Here is a 23,158-nt window from a genome sequence, read left to right on the forward strand (position 1 = left end):
TGTGAGGATTAAATGAGATATTTTATATAAATTGCTAAGCATGGCTTTAGGCACATATAGAAAGCAATCCATAATTGAGGCTCTTGTCATTGCTAATTAAGGATAGGATATTAAGCGAAAATGGAAGTGTCCTTTTTGTGGAGGAGGATGATATACTGAAACATTTAAACGTATTATTTCCTGTAACTAATTTCTAATGAGATTTCAATGTGTGCTTGCTGTCTGATTCCCCAAGAGAATGGATTTTCTCCCTCACCTTATCACATAGATATTGCCTGAATAAGGTCCTAATACCTGTAACTGAATTCACTTTTAGGATTGCACTATCCATTAAGAGGCAGCAAAATATATTAATAAAGAGTGTTAGTTCTAAACTCAGATTTCAAGTTCTAGCTGGGTTGCTTATCAGCTGTGTGACCTTGATCAACCTGTTTCTGAATCTGTGAATGTTAGCCAGTGATATTCCTTTCTAGGGACATTATGCTGGGAATGAGATGATTTATATAAAACACTTAGCAGAGAAGATGGCATAGAGCAAGTACCTAATACATGTTACTTTAATCATTATGATTACACAGAATATTGGGATTGGGGTCAGATGACCTGAGTTTGTACCTGTGTTCTGTTGCTTTTAATCTTACTGAGCCTCGGTCTCCTCATCCATAAAATGGGGCTAATAATATTCTCTTCACACAGTTGTTATGGTGATTTTAACGTATGTGAAATTTCATAGAATTTTGCCTAGAACCTGTAAAATATTAAATATGTGTTAAAATTATTGTCTTTTATTTGTGGTATCTGTGGCCCTAGGCAAGTTGATCTTCCTCTCATATTGGTTATGCCTCCTACTTGGCCTGTTACAGTTAACATCAAAAAAAAAAAAAAAAACAGGGCTTCTCTGGTGGCACAGTGGTTGAGAGTCCGCCTGCCGATGCAGGGACACGGGTTCGTGCCCCGGTCCGGGAAGATCCCACATGCCGTGGAGCGGCTGGGCCCGTGAGCCATGGCCGCTGAGACTGCGCGTCCGGAGCCTGTGCTCCGCAATGGGAGAGGCCACAACAGTGAGACGCCCGCGTACCGCAAAAAAAAAAAAAAAAAAAAACCAAGAAAACAATCCCTCAAGCAACTCTAAAAAATAGTACTATATCTAACATTATTATTTAAGAAGAGGATGGCATTCTGTTCCTGAAAGATTTGGCCATTGGAATTGTGGAGGAAGACCATCTTGGGATTTGAGTGGTGACGTTTCTTAAATGCATGGTATAGCATGGGTTGCTTTCATCACACAGTAGGGAAATACTAATATCAATAATTTTATAATCCCTAACCCAGATTAACTTTAAAGCCATTAGTAAAGACGAATTCCATTTTGATATTTAGTACCCTGCTAGAGTATCTCTCACTACAGAAGTTTAAAATAAGCATAAAAATAAATCCAGAAACAGATAGAACTAGCCTGTGCTGTGGAACACCATATTCCCAGGCAGTCCAATCTGAGGTCCACAGTCAAAAAGGATTTTAATCTATGAACTATGTCTACAGTGGGTGTTGATGGGAGACAATGAGAAATTGACGTCTTTTTACCCTCCCTCTGTCCTGAGGTGGTTTCTAATTCAGGTTCGATCATTACAGCATTATAGAGAAGCCCTGCTATGCTAATATTTTTCTTAGACTTTGAACAAACTCAGACACCATAAGATTTTTTTTTTTAAACAAGGATGGAAACCTGAGAGCTTTCTGTGGTATCTCTCTTGTACGCCTCCTGTTCTCCTATGTGGATGCCCTTCTGTATCTTATATCACTTCCCCAGTTCAAGAATCCTTCAAGAGTAGCCTCAAAGCCCATCTCTTCTTTGCAAAGTTACTTGTTCCATATTGCTTACATAGATCTCTCCTCTTCCAACCCCCTTGAAACACTGTTCTTATCTTTCAGTTGAGTGTTGAATCACAGAATTTCTGTCATAGTATTTAAGTATTATTTAAGTAGCGCAGGGAGAGGCTAATCCTTGAAATCAGGAAATAATTATATCTTAAATTATAATTGACAGCTCCGTGGCAGTGAACACAGTGGCTAAATAAATAAAAATTAAAATGGTATGCAATGAGGGCCTTACAAAAATGCCGTTAAGAATAACATCGTTTGCATAAAACTGAATATCTAAAACCAGCTAGATAACTATTTAACTTTCCAATTGTATGTATAGATAAAGCACAAGGATTTGCCCCTTAGGATTTTATTTTCCATGGTAGGTCATTTCAGATGCTTTAAGTGACCCTACAGGCATCTTTTTAAGATTACCTTTGGACCCTGGTTTTTCATCTTGGGACTGCCGCCATGTACAATCCTAAAATGTTCCATAAAGGCTCAATCTTGCTTTTATTTCATGAGCCGTTTCCATTTAGTTAAAATTAAACTCTCAGCTACAGGACTATCTCCGAGGACTCAAAGCTTTCCCTTCTCAGTTAAAGCGTCTAACCTGCTAGCTTCCTGAGGGCAGTGAGCTCAGAGTGAAGCTGAATGACAGTGAAACCCCAAAGTGACGTGACATCGCTTCATTCCAGAATGGGTGTTCCCTGACGGCTGCATCTAACATATGCACAAAATCTCCCTCTCGATTTGCACTTCCAACACCATTCCTAAAATGTAAGCATTGTTCTTTGGTGTCTCACAGGTAGCATAAATTAAATGGGATAGTTTTTATATTGTGTTCCACCTCCATGTAGATTTTTCTTTACTGGTTTCTACATGTGTCTCAAGTTAAAGCACTGTTTCCTAACTATCTCACTCCCTCTCCTGTTTACCCTCCTGTCCCTCACTTGCATACCAGAGCACAGTAAGCAGACACCTTTCCTAGTATCCACCATTGATCCATCCCCTATTGCCCTGTCCTCATAGGACCTGATTTGATAGGAAAAGATGTTCATTCTCAGATATTTACCAGCATGAGTGAGACTACCAATGCTTCATCCTTTCATTCACTGTGTTAGGTTTGTAAGAGACACTTAATCTCTTTTGGCGCCCAGCTGGAAATCCATAGGGAGAGAAGGAGCAAACAGGTATGCTGCTAATTATCAAATAGGTTGTTATGATGGGACACAGAACAGGGAATGAGAGCTCACCTGGTTGGAAGCAGGTGATCAGGGGTTTGACTTTTTAATAACTTTATTGAGGTACAATTTACACACAATACATTGTTCATATTTAAAGTATACTAAATACTGTGAGTTTTAATATATGCGTAGACCCACAAACCCAGCATCCCAAACAAAATACCAAATATATTATAATTCCCAGTGTTTTCTTGTGCAGCTTTGCAATGCTTTCTTCTCTCTATGCTTTACTCACTATATATTAGTTTACATTTTCTAGAATTTTATAAAAATGGCATTATGCTTTTTTTTCTTGGTCTGGGTTATTTTACTCAGCATAATGATTTTGAGATTCATTCATGTCGTTGAACATATCAATAGCTTACTCCATTTATTCACTTACTTATTTATGGCTGAATAGTATTCCACTACAAGAATATACCACAATTTAACTCTGCACTTCCTGATGGGCATTTGGGTTGTTTCCCGTCTCGTCTTTTATAACTAAATCTGTTAGGAATATTTGTCTACAAGTCTTTGTGTGGATGATATACTTTCATTTCCTCTTGGTAAAAATTTAGAAGTGGCCTTGCTGGGACATACTATCAGGACTTCTGACTGATGGAACAGCATAAGAGGTTGGAATACACACAGTAATGAATTTTTGAAGGAGGAGAGTTGGGGCACCTTTTGGTCCCTTCCCAGGGGATAAGTATATACTTCAAAGGTACCTCAAATTTGCCAAGTTTTGAGTCTCAATTCTCGACCTTCTTTTTCAAATGTGGTCCTTTGTCAGTATTCCTTTGTTCAGTAAATTGTACCACCATCTGTGAAGTAAATAATGGCTGCACATAACTAATCAATAATCAGCCATTTTGTCCATATTTTCAAATGTGTTGGTATAAAGCTACCACAGTATTCTTTTGTAATTAAAAAAAAATTCTCTCTGTTTTATAGCTAGTCTCATCACTATCATATTTGCCAAGTATTGCTTATTTTATTGGTCTTTCTAAAGAAAAAGCTCTTGGTTTTATTTGTCAAGTTTACTGCTTTTCTTCTCGATTTTTGACTTTTCTCTTGATTAATTTTGTCCTTCCACTCTTTGGGATTTACCTTGTTCTTTTTCTATGTCTACTGTCCATTTCCTGTAGCTTCAAGAGCCATTTTCAACAACTCAACGAGCTCTGCCGGCTATGTCATGGCCACTTCATCATATGCCATTAAAACTTAATCTCATACACTGGGTGAAGACTCAGCAGTCTTATTTTGCTTTCAAAATTGTTCTATGGCCTTGGATGATTCTTCTCCTAAATTAGTACTATCATCATGGAAAATTCTAGTGGGCCTAGAATTCTAGGCTTGCCTTTCCTGCAGTTTCATAATAAAAGAAAAAACATTTCCACTCTTTTTTGATGTTGATCGAAAATTTAGCAACACTTCTTTGCACTATATTCAAATCCCAAAATATAAGCAAGCCTTCATGCACACAGGCTCACTGAAATGTCATAATCTTAAACTATGTATGCCCTTGAACAATGACCTTTCCAAATACTCCACACTCTTCCTAGGTGTTCAGACTTTTTCATTCCTACAACATCTTTTACACATGGTCGATTTGTGTCGTAAGTTCTTCCTCACTCCCACTTCTGAGTATATATCCAAAGGAGACATCATCATTATTTGAAGATATCTGTACTCCCATGTTCATTGTAGCATTATTCACAAGAGCCAGAGTATGGAAACAACCTAAGTGTCCATAGTAGATTAATAGATAAAGGAAATATGGTATATATATACAATGGAATATTATTCAACCTTAAAAAAGAAGAAAATCCTATCATTTAAGTCAACATGGATAAAACTGGAGGACACTATGCTAAGTGAAATAAGACAAAGACAAATAGTGCATGATGTCACTTATAATGTGGACTCTAAAAACATAATGAAATAAATCAACTCTTCCCTCCCTGTACATTTTCCTCAGCAGAATCTAGCAGCCTCTACTATGAGTCTTATCTTTTTTTTTTTTATTGTTTGTACCAGATCACAACCCCAGGGAACCTATGTATTTACCGATGTATATCTACATTATAGTTTACCATTGTTCTTTTTCTTTGCAATTCATTCCGTCCACTTCTGGCATCAGAACCTCATTTTTCCTTTGGAGAAGTCTTTGTGATTCAGGTAGGCTGTGTGTCTCCTCCCTAGGCTGTGTGACTTGGGGCTGGCTAGACACAGTGTTTTATATATACTCTATATGTCTTAAGTACTTATTTCTCTGTTTTTCCATCATTTTCCCTCCAAATTTTAGTGTAGTTATTTTTTAATTGACATTTGTAATCCTTTCTTTTGTTTGACTAAGGTACTGTTCAACCGATCTTCTGAGTGCTTAATTTCAGCATTTTTAATTCTAGAAGTTTCTTTTGGTTGCATTTCACAGATAATTTTTGCTTAAATTGTACATGTTGTCCTTTTTTTAATACATTAATCATAATTTTAAATAATAGTTTCATTGAGATATAATTTACTTTCCATATTATTTAACGTGTACAATTTAATGTGTTATGCATCTACCACCACAATCAATTTTAGAACTTTCATCCACCCCCCAAAAGAAAAAGAATCTATTATAGGTCACTCACTCCCCCATTTCTCCAAACCCTAGGCAGCCACTAATATACTTTGTCTCTACAGATTTGTCTAGACTGGACATTGCATACAAATGGAATCATACAATTACTTAGCATGTTTTCAAGGTTCATCCATGTTGTAGCATGCATCAGTACTTGATTTGTTTTTATGGCTGAATAATATTCCATGGTGTAGATATTACTATGTTTCATTTATCCATTCACAGTAAATGGCCATTTGGGGTATTTCCACTTTGGGGCTCTTATGAATAATGCTGCTGTGGTTGGATTTACGTGCAAGTTTTGTATGCAGGTCTAGATTTGTTTTTTAAATTAACAGACTATTTCGGAGCAGTTTCTGGTTTACAGAAAAATTAAGCAGGAAGGACAGAATTCTCATACCTCCTTACCTCTCTACCCAGTTTCCCCTATTATTAACATCTTACATTAGCGTAATACATTTGTTATAGTTAATGAACCAGTATTGATACATTATTACTAACTAATGTCCATGCTTTACTTGAGACTTCACTCTTTGTTTTGTACATTATATGATTTTTGACAAATGTGCAATAACCTGTATCCACCATTACAGAACCACGCACAGGAGTTTCTCTGCCTTTAAAATTCCGGGCTTCACCCATCCTTTTCTCCCTCCCCACAACCTCTGGCAACCACTGATCTTTTGACTGTCACCACAGTTTTGCCTTTTCCTAAATTTCAAATACCTGCAATCATATAATATGCATGTAGCCTTTGCAGATTGGCTTTTTTTCACTTAGCAGTATGCATTTAAGCTTCTTCCATGTCTTTTCATGGCTACATAGCCTTTTCTCTTTATTGCTGAATGCTATTCCTTTGTACCGATATACCATAGTTTGTTTATGCATTCACCTATTGAAAAACATCTTGGTTGATTTCAAGTTTTGGCAATTATGAAAGAAACTGTTATAAACATCCATGTGCAGGTTTTTATGTGGATGTAACTTTTCAGTTCCTATGGGTAAATACCAAAGAGCATGATTACTAGAACACTGTATGGTAAAAGTATTTTTAGTTTTGTAGGAAACTGCCAAGTATCCTCCTAGCAACAAATGAGAATCCCAGTTGTTCTGTATCATCAAAAACTTTGATATTTCAGTATTTGGATTTTAGACATTTGAATAGGTGTGTAGTGGTATCTCATTATTGTTCTAATTTAAAATTCACTGATGACATGGAATGTGTAGCATCTTTTCATATGCTTATTTGCCATGTGTCTCTTTTCTTTGTTTAATCATAGTTGTTTTTTTTAACCAACCTCTATTAACTCTTGTCCTCCTGTGTCTATTTATATTGTCTTCTTTCTTTCTTTCATTTTTTCTGTTTTGAGCTTTTGATCATTTAGTCTTTTTCCTGGTATGTCCAATTATTTTTTATATTAAAATGGGGCTTAACTTATTTTAGGAAACTATATAAATACCTCCACATTCCGGATGTTGTTATCATTCTCTTGAAAAGATTTACTTTTGCCCATGGCAGACAGTTACTATAGGGACTGGAAACCTTAGTCCATTCTCAGTTTGAGCTCATTCAAAGCCGTTTTTCAGTCTGTGTGACGGTTGCTCTATTTCTGTCTTGTCCTTCCTCTATGGATGTTGCCCTTTGGGATTACCATGTGAACGTTTGGATTCTCCCTATTCCCAACTACCCTTGTATTTGTTAGGCTTTAAATGTAATGGTTCCCGCAGCCCTGTGAGACTAAGGATACGTGTAGCTTGTCATTCCATTAGTTGTTGCCTTCAGCTTGAGCTCTTGCCCTTTGGCTTCTGTGGTTAGAGTCTTCTGAACTCCTTGGCTTTTCAGCTCCTAGGCTGTATGAGTTGAATCAGCAAATGCCCCAAGGAGAAAAGCTGCACCAAATGTCAAGCTTGCGTCTGTGTTTCCCTTCTCTCCAGAACTTGGCCCACATGTCTCGGTGTCTCTCTAACATTCGGATGCTGGCGAAGAGATGTTTTCTTACTTTATCCAGGTTTTCTAAAATTTCTTTAGACTTCACCTGATCTTATGTTATTATTGAAGTATCATCTCAATTATCCCTAGAAAGAAAATTTGCAATTTTATGTTTTATTATTTTATTTTCTATATTACCTCAGTTTCTGTAGAGACCTTTTACCTGATTCTTCAGTCTAGTTCCTGTGTTATCAATAAGATGGAGATAGGTGGAGGCTAAGAATATTGGGGGGAAAATCACTGATGAATGATATGTCTTGTTCTTTTTGTTTTTCCTCTCCTTATTTACTCTGACAGCCTACATTTGCCCTTCTTGATTTAACCCAATTGTGCAAATAAGCAACCCACTCTGGCAAAGACCTGACTTAACTCTCATAAATGTCTGCGTGTTAGGATTAGCTAGATGATGAACACCATGCCAAAGTTCTTTGTGTGACCAGTCAGAATGGCCATCATTAAAAAATCTACAAACAATAAATGCTGGAGAGGGTGTGGAGAAAAGGGAACCCTCTTGCACTGTTGGTGGGAATGTACATTGATACAGCCACTATGGAGTACAGTATGGAGGTTCCCTAAAAAACTAAAAATAAAACTACCGTACAACCCAGCAATCCCACTGCTGGGCATATACCCTAAAAAAAACGTAATTCGAAGAGAGACATGTACCACCACGTTCATTGCAGCACTATTTACAATCGCCAGGACATGGAAGCAACCTAAGTGTCCATTGACAGATTAATGATAAAGAAGATTTGGCACATATATACAATGGAATATTACTCAGCCATAAAAAGAAATGAAATTGAGTTATTTGCAGTGAGGTGGATGGACCTAGAGACTGTCATACAGAGTGAAATAAGTCAGAAATAGAAAAACAAATACCATATGCTAACACAGATATATGGAATCTAAAAAAAAAAAATTTTGTTCTGAAGAACCTAGGGCCAGGACAGGAATAAAGACGTAGAGAATGGACTTAAGGACACGGGGTGGGGGAAGGGTAAGCTGGGATGAAGTGACAGAGTGGCTTGGACATATATACAGTACCAAATGTAAAATAGATACTAGTGGGAAGCAGCCACATAGCACAGGGTGATCAGCTCCGTGCTCTGTGACCACCTAGAGGGGTGGGATAGGGAGGGTGGGAGGGAGGGAGATGCAAGAGGGAAGAGATATGGGGATATATGTATACGTATAGCTGATTCACTTTGTTATAAGCAAAAGTTAACACAGCATTGTAAAGCAATTTTACTCCAATAAAGATGTTAAAAAAGCCAAAAAGTTAGAGAGTAAAAAATTCAAAAGAATTGCCCACACTTCTCCAACAGACTCTCTAACATTTAGCAGAACAGAATTCACACTGAATCTGGTTTATGAGTAAAAGACAAGTCAAGTTTAAAGTGGATCACAGATGACAACATTTCTTTTCCATGTGCCTGCTTTGGAGCCATATTTCTGCTGACCACTCAAAACCTTCCTCTTGAGTATTCTGTGATATATTAGAACCAGGAATAAGGGATGTTAGTGCTGGAAGGGTCAGCCAGTGGTCTGCGATTTAATTCACATATCCTTTCTGCACCAGGGTCTTTAAGATCATTGAGTTAGCCTAAGAATTTTGAAGCTGTAGAATTCAAGACAGTACATTACAATATGCCAGTATTACTATTCTCCTGCTCTGACATTCTCCACTGATGGACAGATGAAGGAGAAGGAAGGGAAGTCACCAGTAACTGAGAGCAAATAAAACTGGAATATTATAATTCAGTATCATTTGAGTGACTGAATTGGCTGGCAGAGTGTTCTCCAGTTAAAGGTGAGGAAAGATTAATTCTGCACATGACACCACTACTGTATTTATACAAGTCTACTGGGACAGTTGTTTGCCTTGAATTGTTTTCTTCATTCATTTCAGTCAGACAGTTGTGTTGACTGATTTTCCTTTTTGATGTATGAAATGACTGACTGAATTTACCATTTAATTTCCACTAATGCACTGTAAAAACAACACATTAGTCAAATTGGATTGGAAGGTATGAAAATGTTTACCCCAGAACTAGACAGAAATATAATATTTCCTTCTACAGAAATGTAAGTCATATGCCCTGGATTTGGGGGAAATGTTCCAATTTTAACTATTTTGCCACGTTTCAAAAATGTAGGGTCACTGATCCCATAGTAAAAATAAGAAGATCTGTGAAGTCCAGAAAAACATAGTTTTATGTGACACTGACAATCACATAACACAAAAGAAAAAACTATTACGAGATAAATTTTACTGAGTTTCATACTTATGAAAACAAGTTTCACACTTGTTTCTATGTTAAACTTTTGAGTCTTATTCTAGAAGTTCTTTAGGAACAAACACTTCAAATATATTCATAGAAAACCCTCTTTATTTATAATTTCATTCTTCCAATATTTATAGTTACTACGACAGGCCATTTCTCCATGTCCCATCCCATGATTCTCTGCTCCTACTGAACATTTGGAAATTGGTGGCATGAGCAGGAAAGTGAAGCAGTTTTTGAGATTACTGAATAATGCTGATTTTATAAAGACTGCTTTCTTCCATAGTTGACAAACTTATGATGGTACCGATGGTTGGATACTACTCTTAGAGATGAAAAAGATCTTAAGGAATCTTCCATATTCCATTCACCAATTTGTGTTCTTGTTCAAAGCAAAATTAATTCCTTTCAAAATTAACATATTAGCTTAATAATAATTTTTAATCTTAAAATAATCTATCTGTGAGAATGGGAATTTTTGGTAGGAAAAAGTGACAGAAGATGGGACAAAAAGAGAATTCATAGAAAGACAAAACAGAATTTTTTAAATGGTGGGTACGAACTTCTGTTTCCAACTCTATCAGTTTACCTTAGGAGAACATACTAGAAGGGCCAGATAAATCATAAGCAACATTTGACTGTGAGCATTAGAAAGCTACTGAGGTAGCCATGACCTAGAAAAGTAAAATAGAGAAAGAAACTTACTGAAGTGAGAACAATATTCTGCACATGCTTTTCTAGCCCAGTCACTTAGAAACTACTGATGTAGAGCAAAAGTCTGAGAAACCAAATGTGACTCCTAAGAGGTAGAAAAGCCAGTAGATCTTAGGACAATGTCATAGGACTAAGGAAACCAGAGTTGGAATTGAGAAATAACAAGGCAGCTAGAATTTTAAGGACCAAAATCACAGAGAGAGTAAAGATTCAGAGAACGGAGCTGGATTCAGCAACAGTGTTCCCTTGCAGTATTTTCCATGTATAAAAGGTAGACAAGACAAGATGCTAAGAAGTCAAACAAAAGCTAACTGAAGTCAAAGCATAGACTTAGTTGGCTGATGATGCTGAAGAGACAAAATTGGGGTTCAGAACCTATGAAAGATTTGTGACCCAATGGAAAAATAATGATATGAATTAGGACATTGGAAGTCTCTATGTGTGTGTGTGTGTGTCTGTGTCTGTGTCTGTGTGTCTGTGTGTTAGGAAGGTTGATGCAACATCTACATTGAACCTTATAAAGAAGGAAAATGAGTATGAAGTTGGTCCAGTGACTGAGGTAATCTTCCCCTCTGCTCCCTACCTAAGAATAGGAAATTCTCTTCTCAAGAAAATACAGTTGACCCTTGAACAATGTAGGGGTTAGAGACGCTGACTCCCTGTGCAGTCAAAAATCCACATATAACTTTATGGTCGGCCCTTCTTATCTGTGGTTCTGAATCTGAGGATTCAACCAACCACAGATCATGTAGTACTGTATTACTTATTGAAAAAAAAATCCATGTATAAGTGGATCTGTGCAGTTCAAACCCAGGTTGTTCAAAGGGCAACTGTAATGTCATTCAGATTCTCTACAACTTGTCATATCCCAAGTCTGGTATTCACTGAAGAACCACCAAGACTACCAAGAAAAGGAGAATTAGAATAAAAAACAAAACAGAATCAGAATCATAGATGACCTAAACATTAAAGTTCATACATATTTTGGTAAACATTATCAAGTTCAAGAAAATAGATGACAAGGTGGAGAATTTAACTTGACAACTAGAAAACATAAACTGATTGAAGTTGAACTGATAGAATTAAAAATTATATGAAATTTAAAACCCGGTAGTGGATTGGACACAGGTAAAGAGAGGTAAGTGGACTGGAAGATAGAGTAGTAACAATATTAAGACTAAAGCACGGGAAACAAAAAGAATAAAAAGTACACAAAAGCGCATTTGAGACATATGGGCCACAGTAAACATTTTTATCATATGTGTAAACTGGAATCCAAAGAAAAAAGGAGAGAGAGATTGGGATGAAAATAATATTTCAGAAATATTAACAGCTGAGAGTGCTCTAAAACTAAAAAGAATATATGGATCCATAAATTCAATAAGCACTAAAAACATGCAACAAGAACAAATACAAAGAAAACCACACCTAAGATCACCACAGTACAATTCATGAATAGCAAAGAAAACCTGACATCTTAAAAGCAGCCCGAGGAAAAAGAGATAGATTACTTTGAAAGGAACAATAGGATTAAGATTGCAGCTTACTTCTGAGCAAAACTGACTGGATACTAATAAATAATGGAATAACATTTTTAAGTGCTAAAGAAAAGAACTGCCCATTGGGAATTCTAGAGGCAGAGAAAATGTTGTTTGGAAGGAAAGATGAAATAAGGAAATTTGCAGACAAAATTTAGAAAATATTTTCTCATCAGAACTGAATTAAATTATAAAGGGAGACCTGCTGGCAGAAGGAAGATTATCACAGATGAAAATAAGGACTTTATAAAGAATTATGTATAACAGAAAGGATAAATAAGTGGATAAACCTAAATAAAATCTAACAACACAAAAGGGTAATAATAAAATATATCAAAAATTAGAATGCATTAAAACAAATGGAAGAGGAAAAAGTAGTAAAAGAAATTTAAGATCTCAGCATTGCTTGAGAAGCAGTAAAAGACCTAATAAGTCATGGTACATGTGTAACAGCTACTTATGTAAAAACAACAAGCTAATACAAGGGAAAATGGAATTTGAAGAAATCTTGAAGAAAGAACAGCAAAAGGAACATAACAAGGTGGGACAAATAGTAAACAAGGAGTAAACGGTCTATAAGAAAATACATTAACTGTAAATACTCAAAGGACAAAGATTATTGAAACAAACAAAAAACCTAATTCTATGCCACCTACAAGAGACAAGAGTCAGATTGAAAATGAAAGGCTTCAAAAATTATGTCATAACAACAATAAGTAAAATTGAAGATTTTTTAAGGTTAACATAGATTTGAAAGCAAAAAGTATCACTGTTGATAAGGCAGGATAATAAAATCCACTGTTACTTTACAAGGAATACATTATAAATTTAAACTTCAATGCAATATATGAAGGGAAATTCCAAAAATCTAAGTAGAAATAGAAACATCTAAATTACCTAGATCAGTAACATAGAACCACAACAATAAATCAGCAGATTAGAGAAGATCTGAATACCATCATTAAAAACTTTGGCCTAAATTTACATAAAACACTGCACCAACAATGATGGAATATATATATATATCACAGAAATTTTTAGGTGCACATGGCACATTTATAAAATTGACTATATTCTGGTTATAAAACAAGACTCTGAATAAGCAAGAAATTTAAAAATATATAACCAATATTTTACCAAAGAGTTGGATATTAAAAACATACTTCTGATCATTATGTAGGTCAAAGATAAAGTCACGATGGGAATTAAATTTTATTAATTGAATGATAATGAAAATATGCCATAACAAAACCTGGGGGTTGCAAACAAAGCTGTGGTCACAGAGAAGTTTATGTATTCAAATTATATTCTCTAAATGTAAAAGGGAAAGGAATAAAGCAACTAGAAGATAACCCATCACCCTGAGGTGGGCAGCTTCTGAACTGTACCTGGTGGGGAAGGCAGGGCAGAACTTCAGGAGGCCAGCTGAGAGCACGGTGAACACCTTGTCAGGAGCAGTCTCCAAGAAAGAGCATTTAATGTACAAAGGGATGACTAAAATATATTTAAAAGCTAGCACCCTGACTCCTCTTAAGGATGACTTACTTTGCTGGGGAAAATATAAGAAGTGCTCGATGTAGAAGGTGAATAGCTTTATAATTCCCAGGAGAATCTTCGTACCAGAACCACACAATGAAGAACTTGGAGTCCCCGTGGCTAATCCAGCAGAGAGAAAAGGAGAAACAGAGATGCGAGAGAAAATAAATGGAACTCTTGGTGCTGCTGCAGGCCCAAGTCCAGGTATGTGCTCTCTATCTCCACATCTTAAATAAAAGCCACCATGTTCCTCAGTCTTTCAGGTACTTAGAATTTCTCTTTAGAACCTGAATGGGGTTCTGACCCTGAATGGGGTCAGGTTTCCTGTCTGCATTGCTACAGTACAAAATAGAGGCAGGATGTTTGAAATAGTTCTCCATCTGGCAGAAGAGGCCTTAAAGCTGTGAGCCACTCACTGCAAACCAGCAGGACATGAAGGATTCTTGCGCAGATCTGAAGCTACTGGGAGGCCTTTGAGGAGTTAAATCCCATAGTAAATACTGTACCTTCAATGGCCCCTTCTCCCTCTCTGTCCAGCCTTCCTCCACTCCCGTGGGGGCCCAAAGGGGTTAAATGAGCACTCTTTGACTTGTACTTGGTGGTCCCAGAACTTGACGTGGGCTTGGAGACTTCCATGAAAAGTCTGCCTTCCATCTACTGGCTTGGGTTTCTTGGTCTCTCTGCTCCAGGCTAATCCCTTCAACCTGCTTTTTCCATTCTGCCAGTAATCCCCCTCTCCAGACCTTCCTAATGCTCTTCTGGGGCGGGAGGAGACTTACTGAGGGCAATGTTTATTTCTAGAGGGAGAGGTGACCACATGACTTCATAGTGGTCGTCCCGTTGATTATTCAGTTTCTGTCTAGATTAGTCGTGGGTGTTTGTGCACCCCAGCCTCACCCCCAGGAGGCTTTAGAACACTGTGTTTATCTCAGCACTGAACCTCTCTCTAGCCTCCTTCCCTCTCTCTCCTTACCCATCTTTACCCCCAGAATCACAGGCTTTCTGCACCTCTGAGGAAGATAAGCACTTCACAGAACCTCTGCTACAGAACCAAACATATTGAAATGATTCTTTACGAAGATACTGAAACAAAAGAAAAAGAATACATGACGATTGTTTCTCCTGAGGGTTCAGTTACCTAGGGGGCCTTTAGCAAACTTTGATTGATAAATCTAACCTTTCCTTCCTTGGCAATAGTTGATCACACTGTGAGGAAAACAAGTTAGAGAATGGAAAAATAATATTTGGATTTCAACGAAATAATAAAGATGCAGGGACTATCTTTGACTTTTGCAAGGTGAGAAGAGAGTTTACATTTTGATTATTTGATGGCAGGAATCCCTTTTAAAACAGGGCCAGTCTGCATGATGCATTTAAAAATCAACCTTTTCAAATATAGCCATAACCCCCACAAGATTTCTTGATTTCTCTGGGGTCAGATAAACCATCACATTTCACAGTGGTGCCCTGTACATGAAAGTGATAAACATAATCTGGAAGCACGGCAGTGGCTAAAACTATGGAGCTGGCAGCCATTCGCTGAAATGATTTTTTGCTTTTAATTCATTGCATAAAATGCTAATGTCCAAATTCAGGCAGGTAGATCTTACCAACCATCAAGAGCTTCAACCCGCCTAACAATTAAGTATGCACTTTTAAACCCTAGTTTGACTGCTCCAGAAACTTACTGGGTTTCTTTAATGCCTCTGTTACTGTTTCCTTTGTGTCATTTTGTTTTTCTTTAAACACATAGCTGTGTGATCTTGGGGAAGTTATATTATTTCCTTGAGACTTGGTTGCCTTCTCTGTGAATATCTGGGTATAATTTTAGTATTGCTCAATAGAATTTTTGGTGATAATGAAAATATTCTATATCTGTACCATGCATTGCAGTATTCAATAGCTACATGGAGCTAATAAACATCTTTGAAATATGGCAAATGCAACTGAGGAACTGATTTTTTAATCTTATTTTTAAATTTGTTTAAATATAAATAATGCCACGTGGCTAGCATCTGTTGACAGTACAGATCTACGTAATATTTTAAGTACACTCTCCACTCAAAAACTCTACCATTCATTAACTCAACCTAAATATTTTTGCCCTCTGACAAACAGAAAATAATTTATGCTTCCCTTGAAATTATCTGTCAAGACCTTTGTCAGTTGGGGGACATTATATTCTTAAAATTGACTTTGCTTTATGAAACTTTAATAATGTTGGAGTTTCCTGCCCTTGCTACCACCTTTGTGATGATGGGAAATATTGTGGATGATCAAAGACCATTTCAAGAGATCATGGAGAGAAATCTCCTTTTGGATTTAATTTCATTATGAGGATGTCAAAATGCTAAATTACTTAAAATAAAACCCGTACTGTTTTTATGCTAAGTTATATTCTACCTGTAGCTGGAAAAATGTGAAAAAGACTTTTAAAGAACTGCACATCTGTTTTTGAAGCTGATTTGGCTGTTCAAGGCTTGCTAGCACTTTATCCATCTCAGTACTATTTCACTTAGTAAACAAATGCAGTTGCCATAATTGCCGCATATGTGTCTGTGTTCCCTTCTAGGCTATATGTTTTTGAAGTTAGAAACTATATTTATATCACAGCCCCTATGTATAGCACAATATCCATTGCTAATTCAGATTGTGTTTTAAGATATGAGACAAAATTTAAGACTTTTATTATAGTCATAAACATCTAGCAAACCAACCAGAAAGTAAAAGCTAATTTTCAGTTGGTTGGCCAAGAACAGAAAAGCGAAGAATTCCTAGTGCAAAACCATATCTCTAATAACTACTGTTGGATTTAGAGCACACACATGCTAAACTTATTTTAAAATATCTTCTTATCAAAGATTTGAGGTTGGACCTGAAAAGATATCAGAAGTGAAAATAGTCATGTGGTCTGACCAGCGTGGATCACACAAAGTAAGTGTATGCTATATATAAAGTAGATAAATTATGAGGTCCTACTATATAGCACAGGCAACTATATTCAATACCTTGTAATAACCTATAATGGAAAAGGATCTGAAAAAGAAAGATATATATCTGAATCACTTGGCTGTACATCTGAAACACAACATTGTTAATCAACTAGACTTCAAGTAAAACAAAACAAAACAAAAAAGTAAGTGTAAAGGGAAGTATAGTTTTATAAATTCACCTCTGATATCCAATGGACCAACTGAAAGACAACAGAAACTACAACTTTCTAGGAGACAGGACATGGCCAGCAAACTAGGCCGTCACCCTCGGTAACGGTCATACCTGCCAAGAAATATACAGACTAGGCTGCATTCATGAATACATAGGAATTCTTCATTTATCTGGCATTATTAGGCAATGAGGTATTGTATGTTAGGAGAAGTTTTTTTTAAATGACAAATTTAAGAGGAGTTATTTTAACCTTCACTCGGTAATTTTTTTCTAAAATTAAGAAATGTATCTACTGGTGTATCTAATGTTACCTTGATAACTCGGGGTCATCAGTTCCATCAACTTTTGCATGAATAATGTGAATGGAAACAAGACCGGCATGCTTACTGAAAACTGAAAATGACATGGCACTGGCTGGAGTAACTGATGAGAGAGCAAGAAAAAAACAAAAATGAAAACAAACCGTGATCAAGAAACAATCAGTCAAGTTCTGACTTTCTGTACTTAGTTTCAAAAAGAGATACCACAAATCCCAGCGAGAGACTCCAGCATTATTAGCTGTCTTTGTCCTTTGTTTCCACCTTCCTTTCCTTTTCCTTCTATCCTAGATTGTTCCAGGAAGTGTTTATAGCTCCTTGCAAGACAAATTCTAATACTTGCTTTCTCTCACACAAACTTCACAATATGTCCATGTGATAAATGGTGTGGAGGTAAAAGACAATTCATCACAGGGACATCTCCTATGAAAATAAAATTAGAAACCAGCTTCTAAACATGCAGAGAGAAGGGCGTGGTGTCAGGCACTAATTTCCTTGAGAATTCCTCTCCATTTCTAATAGATGTTCTTCTTTACCAAGATCCCTTTTTATTGGTGTCCTATTCCAGACTGCTCCACTCCGCCCATCCTCATTCTGTAAAATACATTCACACTCTTTTGTGACCCTACTTATTTGCCCATTAAATAATCAATCATAGAACTGTTGGAATTAAATATAGAGTGAAATTAAAATGCTGGAGTCACTTGGAGGGTTTAAGCAGCTCCACCAGAAAATACTGGGCATGGATTTAAAAGAGGCTGCGTGGGACTTGCTCTTGTCCAAGTTCTTTCTCAAGAAGTATCTGAAATAAGCCTAAATTCAGAGTTAATCAGACTGGCCTGCTTTCTCAGGTGGACTGGAATTCATTGCTCTTTCCCCTCAACTCCCTGATGTCAGTGGCACTTTCCGGAGATGAGGTGGACTTCTCTGCCTACTGCAGAAGCGCAGTTCCCCCCGGGCCCACTCCCTGTCTGAATCTCACACTTGAGGCCAGATGCCAGCCTTCCCAGAACATTCGTGGTCTCCTTTCAGTTTTTGACCTGCTCAGATTGAGTCCCTGTAGACTCTTCCTTAGCTTGAAACCTGATCTTCCACACCTTTCCCTGACCTCGATGGTTACCTTCCTACTTTAGGCCTCAGGTGCTTTAGCTATAAAATGATATAGTTGCCCTTAATTCTAAAGTCTTCTTTCTAAAGCTCTACAATGTGATGGTTCCTTGAAAATGTTTCTCTTTGCTGGTTTTAATTTTGTAGAGAATTAAAACCCCAGCTGCTCTAAAAGACAGTAAGTTACATTGGATAAGGAAAGTGTGCTTTTGTAGTTAGATTAACAGTGATGGAAGACGACTTAGTATGTTTTAAGATACTCATGATCCGTTCTCGTGAGAGTTGGGGGAAGAAGGGGAAGAGAGTTAATAAAATACCAAACGATTGTGACAAATTAAGTTCACCAAGATGTAGCTGATTAGTTACTACTTGAATAAGCCGCACAAATCCAATTCAAGTTGTCCTTTATTTTTCTAAGAAGGGATCCCAGTGAACTGAGTCCCATGTTCAGTAACTCCACGTTCAATGGCTTAGTCTTTAAAAACTGTTATGTTACTGGAAGAAGAAATATTGTCCATCAGTCCTAATTGATGTTTAGTTGGTCATTGTGAGTATGCCGGCTGGGTCCATTGTTTACTACACATATGTAACTCCAGAGCTTCTTATGCCCCAGAGAGGAGACATACTCTTGTGTGTCTAGGACAAGGGAAACGTGTTGTTATTCAGGAACTGGAAGCTACAGCATGACAGGAAAGAATTGAAAAATCCTGGTCTTGGTCTACACATCACTTTACCTTGTTCGAATCTTGTTTCTGTGGCTTGCTTCATTGGAGTGTTTTCTCTCTCCTGGGACTGACATTGTGTGTTATATATCAGGCATGTAACATGTAGAAGTTTCAGAACCCAGAATCGTATAGATCAGTAAAAATTTATATATTGTAGTTTAAAATCTATTTAAAATAACACTGGGCATAATTCATATATTCCAAAAGTAGTTTGACCCTCTGCTCATGAGATTCTTTTTATGGTATGTCAAAGCAAATTTGGACTTCCATCCCCAATAAACTTTGAGGTTGGAGGGCACAAAAGCTTTTGCTCAGACCTAAATTCTGTCTGAAAAAAAAGGGTAACTATTATAAGCCCTTTCTAACCTCTCCAGGAGCAGAAATGATTTACAGCTATGGCATTGAACCATAATTTCTTGATCTCATTTGAGAAGAGTTCAGTAAGAAACAGTGTCTTGATTTTTGTTTGTTGGTTCCCTGTTTTCTTGTCTTGCTTACCAACAATCTACTGTAATACATGAGTGCGTATGGCAGCAGGCTGAGTGTTCCCTAGAGCTCATTAAATGAACTTTTTTTCCTAAAATGACTTTTGTCTCCTTGTTTTCAGCCCCTCTTCTTTCCTCTGCCCTTTACTATAACCAGAACTCAGCAAAAGCTGACTGGCTTTGTGCAGACCCTACTTAGGGTAGTCTTTTCTTCATTATTTTATTCATGGCCCCTCCGTTTCATTGTTTGCCTTCTCGAAATGTGTTGAAATCTTTCTGTGGTTGATGACTTCCACAATGTCTTGGCTTTTATTGGTTGATTGATTTTGGTATTTCTACAGTTTTATTTAAACATGGTTTCAGGAGGACCAGAAAGTAAATATATTTCCTAGTCTGCCATCCTGAGCTGAAAATCCCTGTGGATTTTAGCATCCAATGTTCCCATGGGAAAAAAACCCAACCTTGGCATTAATAGATGTACACTAAAGATTTCAGCTTTTCTTGAGCAATCACTAAGGATTTAATATGCGGTCATTTCTAATGGGAAAATAATAACTATCTCATGGCGTTGATTTGAGGATTAAATTAGATAATGGACAAGAAAATGCTTTGTAAGGTTTAAAAATCTATAAAAATGTTTTTTGTTATTATTTGATTTGTTGCTATTTCAACTTTAGCTGACAGTTGTTTATGACCTTGCTTATGTGAGAAAATGCCTTCTGGTTTATTGTTTTGAAAGCCAGATTATATTTTTCAATAGCTCAATGGAAATGGCATCATTTGTGAAGTTTAAGGGTGAAGGCATAAATGTTTCTTGACATTTGAATCAACTATTGGTCTTCTGGGGCTTGTCCTTATTCTCCTGCAGTCTTTAATCAACATGGCATCCAGAGAGATCCTGTTAAAACATAAGTCAGATCATGTCACTCAAGTCTCTTCAATGGCTCCTTCACAGGAAAAGCAAAGTCCTCAAAGTGCCTCCACAGCCCTAGAAATCTGGGCTTCTGTTTGCTCTCTGACTGTTTCCTTTTCGTCTCCACTTTGCTCCCTCTGTTTTCCACACACTGACATCCTTCCTGCTCCTTGGATACTCCAAGCCCACTCTTGCCTCATTGCCTTTCCATCTGACTGTTCCCTCTGCTTGTACTATTCACTTCCCAGATATGCACCTTGCTCCCTCTCACAGCCTTAGGTTCCCTCTTAAATTTTATCTTCCCCAGAAAGCCCTCAGTGATCACTTAGTTTCAGATCGCAGCCTCCTCCTACCAGCTAACAATCTCCATCTCCCTTCCATTCTTGCTGTTTTTCTCCAGCACTTACCTGATATACTAGTTATTCTACCCATTCATTTATTCAATTTTTATTTACGTATTTACACTTATGATTTTATATTTGCTTCTTTACTTTTGTCTCTCCCCTCAGCTCGAGAGAGGCTATATTCATCTGTGGTAATTACTGCTGTGTTTCCTGAACATGCCTATAAAACATACTGAAGAAGGGTGCCTGAAATTTGGTAAGGGATCCATCAATTTTCTTGGCTGAATGGAGAAATATGTTCATAAATTAATGAACAAATCTCTGGGGTTTCTGAATTAAGGACTAATGGGAAGAGGAAGGCAAATGGTTGGGACAGGGTACTGCAAGAAGTAGTATTTGGAGTACTCTGATAGCTATCCTAATAGATAACATTTTGTTCATTTAAATAGTTTTAATGAGAGAGCTGGGAACTAGGGACACACAGCATCAAGGTTTTATAATGCATTCCGCAGAGTTCTTTTTAAGTGTGTTCAAATATCATTGAAAATATATGCATGCATATAAACCTCTGTTACTTTATTTAGCGCTTTACAAGAGCCCCTCAAGGATGGGGTAGTAGCAATTATCAGTATCCTTCCTTTATGATGAGCTTAATTTACTCAAAATTACATCAAAATTTATTAGTAAGTGTGAAACTAGACTTAGTTATTTAGTAGACCCTCCCTAGAAACCTATGACTTTAATAAAACCAACAAAAATGTGTTCAGTTTCCAATGATACACACACTACAGACTCAATTATGTGTCATCCATTTTAATGAAGGGAAGAAGTGATTTAACAAACACAGAGCAAACAGAATATGAAGTTTTGTCCTCCATTAATATTAGTAACGGATAAAGTGGGCTCCAATGCCTTCAAGGTAGCTTGAGACCATCATCTCTGTGTCATGGGCAGGGGGATGCTCGGCCAGGATGTCTTTCTCTGTCACTGAGAAAAATGTCCATAATATATAATGATACCTACTGAAACTGATATGGGGCATTTGGGTAATAAGGAATCCATTAGCATATTTTTCCGGAAGCCTTGACTACAAAATGAAGACAGTAGATTTGGACACTTTCAGCCATGAAGAAGTTGTTTGGATATTCATCTTTATGCCTAATGAAATAAGCTTATTTCATCTCTGCAGCTTCCCATATACCATTTTCCCACCTCTGTTTTATGTTTGGAAAGACTTTTAGAAATTGAAAGTCAAGTTAAAAAGTGAGTGACGGGCTTCCCTGGTGGCTCAGTGGTTGAGAGTCCGCCTGCCGATGCAAGGGACACGGGTTCGTGCCCCGGTCCGGGAAGATCCCACATGCCGCGGAGCGGCTAGGCCCGTGAGCCATGGCCACTGAGGCTGCGCGTGCAGAGCCTGTACTCCGCAACGGGAGAGGCCACAGCAGTGAGAGGCCCGTGTACCACAAAAAAAAAAAAGAAAAAGAAAAACAAGTGAGTGACAACTTAAATGATATATGGAATATTTTGCTGACTTACAAGAGCATGCAGAATTAAATATGACCCAGTTGAAATGTTAATTTTATTTTAATGTGTATATTGGAGTGGAGTCTTAAAGGTGCCAGAAAACAAGCATTCACCCATCCTGTTTGGAACTGCAGCACACAGACACCTTCAGTTACCAGTTCTGTTCATTCCACAGAATCATCTTGGGAAAACATACTGTTTTTTATGTACCTGGTATATAAATTAGTTTGAAGAATTTCCCAAATACCTGTTAATATGTAGTTCTCCAATTCCAATCTTGCCACGTCCTGTACCAGTGACACAGCATATAGGAGTGTTATTTCTCTTTCTTTCTCTGGGTTGTTGAGAACCCAACAAAAGAACAATGGAATGGCATCAAAGAGATCAGGGTTCTTGACTCAAATTTACCATAAAATAACAGTGTCCTCTTGGGAAAATTATAGTTATTCTAGGCCCCTTTCCTTTTCTTTACTTTGACAGAGCTGCACTAGATGACCCCAAGTAACACTGCACTCTTTGCAGTAGTAGCTTAGAGGTTATTGGTTTTCTGAAACAAATGAAGACAATGACACAGGAAACTGTGCAACATCTCTGTAACTATGTTTTCTTAGAGTTGCCTCCATTTTACAGATGATAAGATGGCTGAGCACAGAAGTAGATGTTTTGACCAGAGGTTCCAGGGTAGATGGAACTGAACCACAAGTTTCCTTCTTTCCTGAAGCTCATTTAGCCAAAACATAGGCTTCTGAATATTAAGCTGTAAAGCATATTATCAGTATGCTTTAAAAGAA

At 37.2% G+C, this 23,158-nt stretch overlaps 2 protein-coding genes across 3 annotated transcripts in view; both read left to right on the forward strand.

Annotated features, from left to right (window-relative positions):
- The window catches only part of LOC309958283 (UDP-N-acetylglucosamine--peptide N-acetylglucosaminyltransferase 110 kDa subunit-like), a 267,922-nt gene that overhangs the window by 93,762 nt on the left and 151,002 nt on the right, over positions 1-23,158 (forward strand). The window lies entirely within an intron of this gene.
- The window catches only part of LOC309958286 (uncharacterized protein), a 37,895-nt gene that overhangs the window by 6,494 nt on the left and 8,243 nt on the right, over positions 1-23,158 (forward strand). Inside the window, exon 3 of one of the 2 annotated variants that reach the window (XM_082834030.1) lies at positions 21,009-21,099. In XM_082834030.1, coding sequence (XP_082690156.1) covers positions 21,009-21,079 — 71 coding nt within the window. In that variant the 3' untranslated portion in view covers positions 21,080-21,099. Of the gene's footprint in view, positions 1-21,008; positions 21,313-23,158 lie in introns of those variants that run through there. The other variant, XM_082834029.1, reaches the window with a different exon arrangement.

Source organism: Leucopleurus acutus (genome assembly GCF_964270905.1).
Source record: "Leucopleurus acutus genome assembly, chromosome: 2".
NCBI classification, from domain to species: domain Eukaryota; kingdom Metazoa; phylum Chordata; class Mammalia; order Artiodactyla; family Delphinidae; genus Leucopleurus; species Leucopleurus acutus.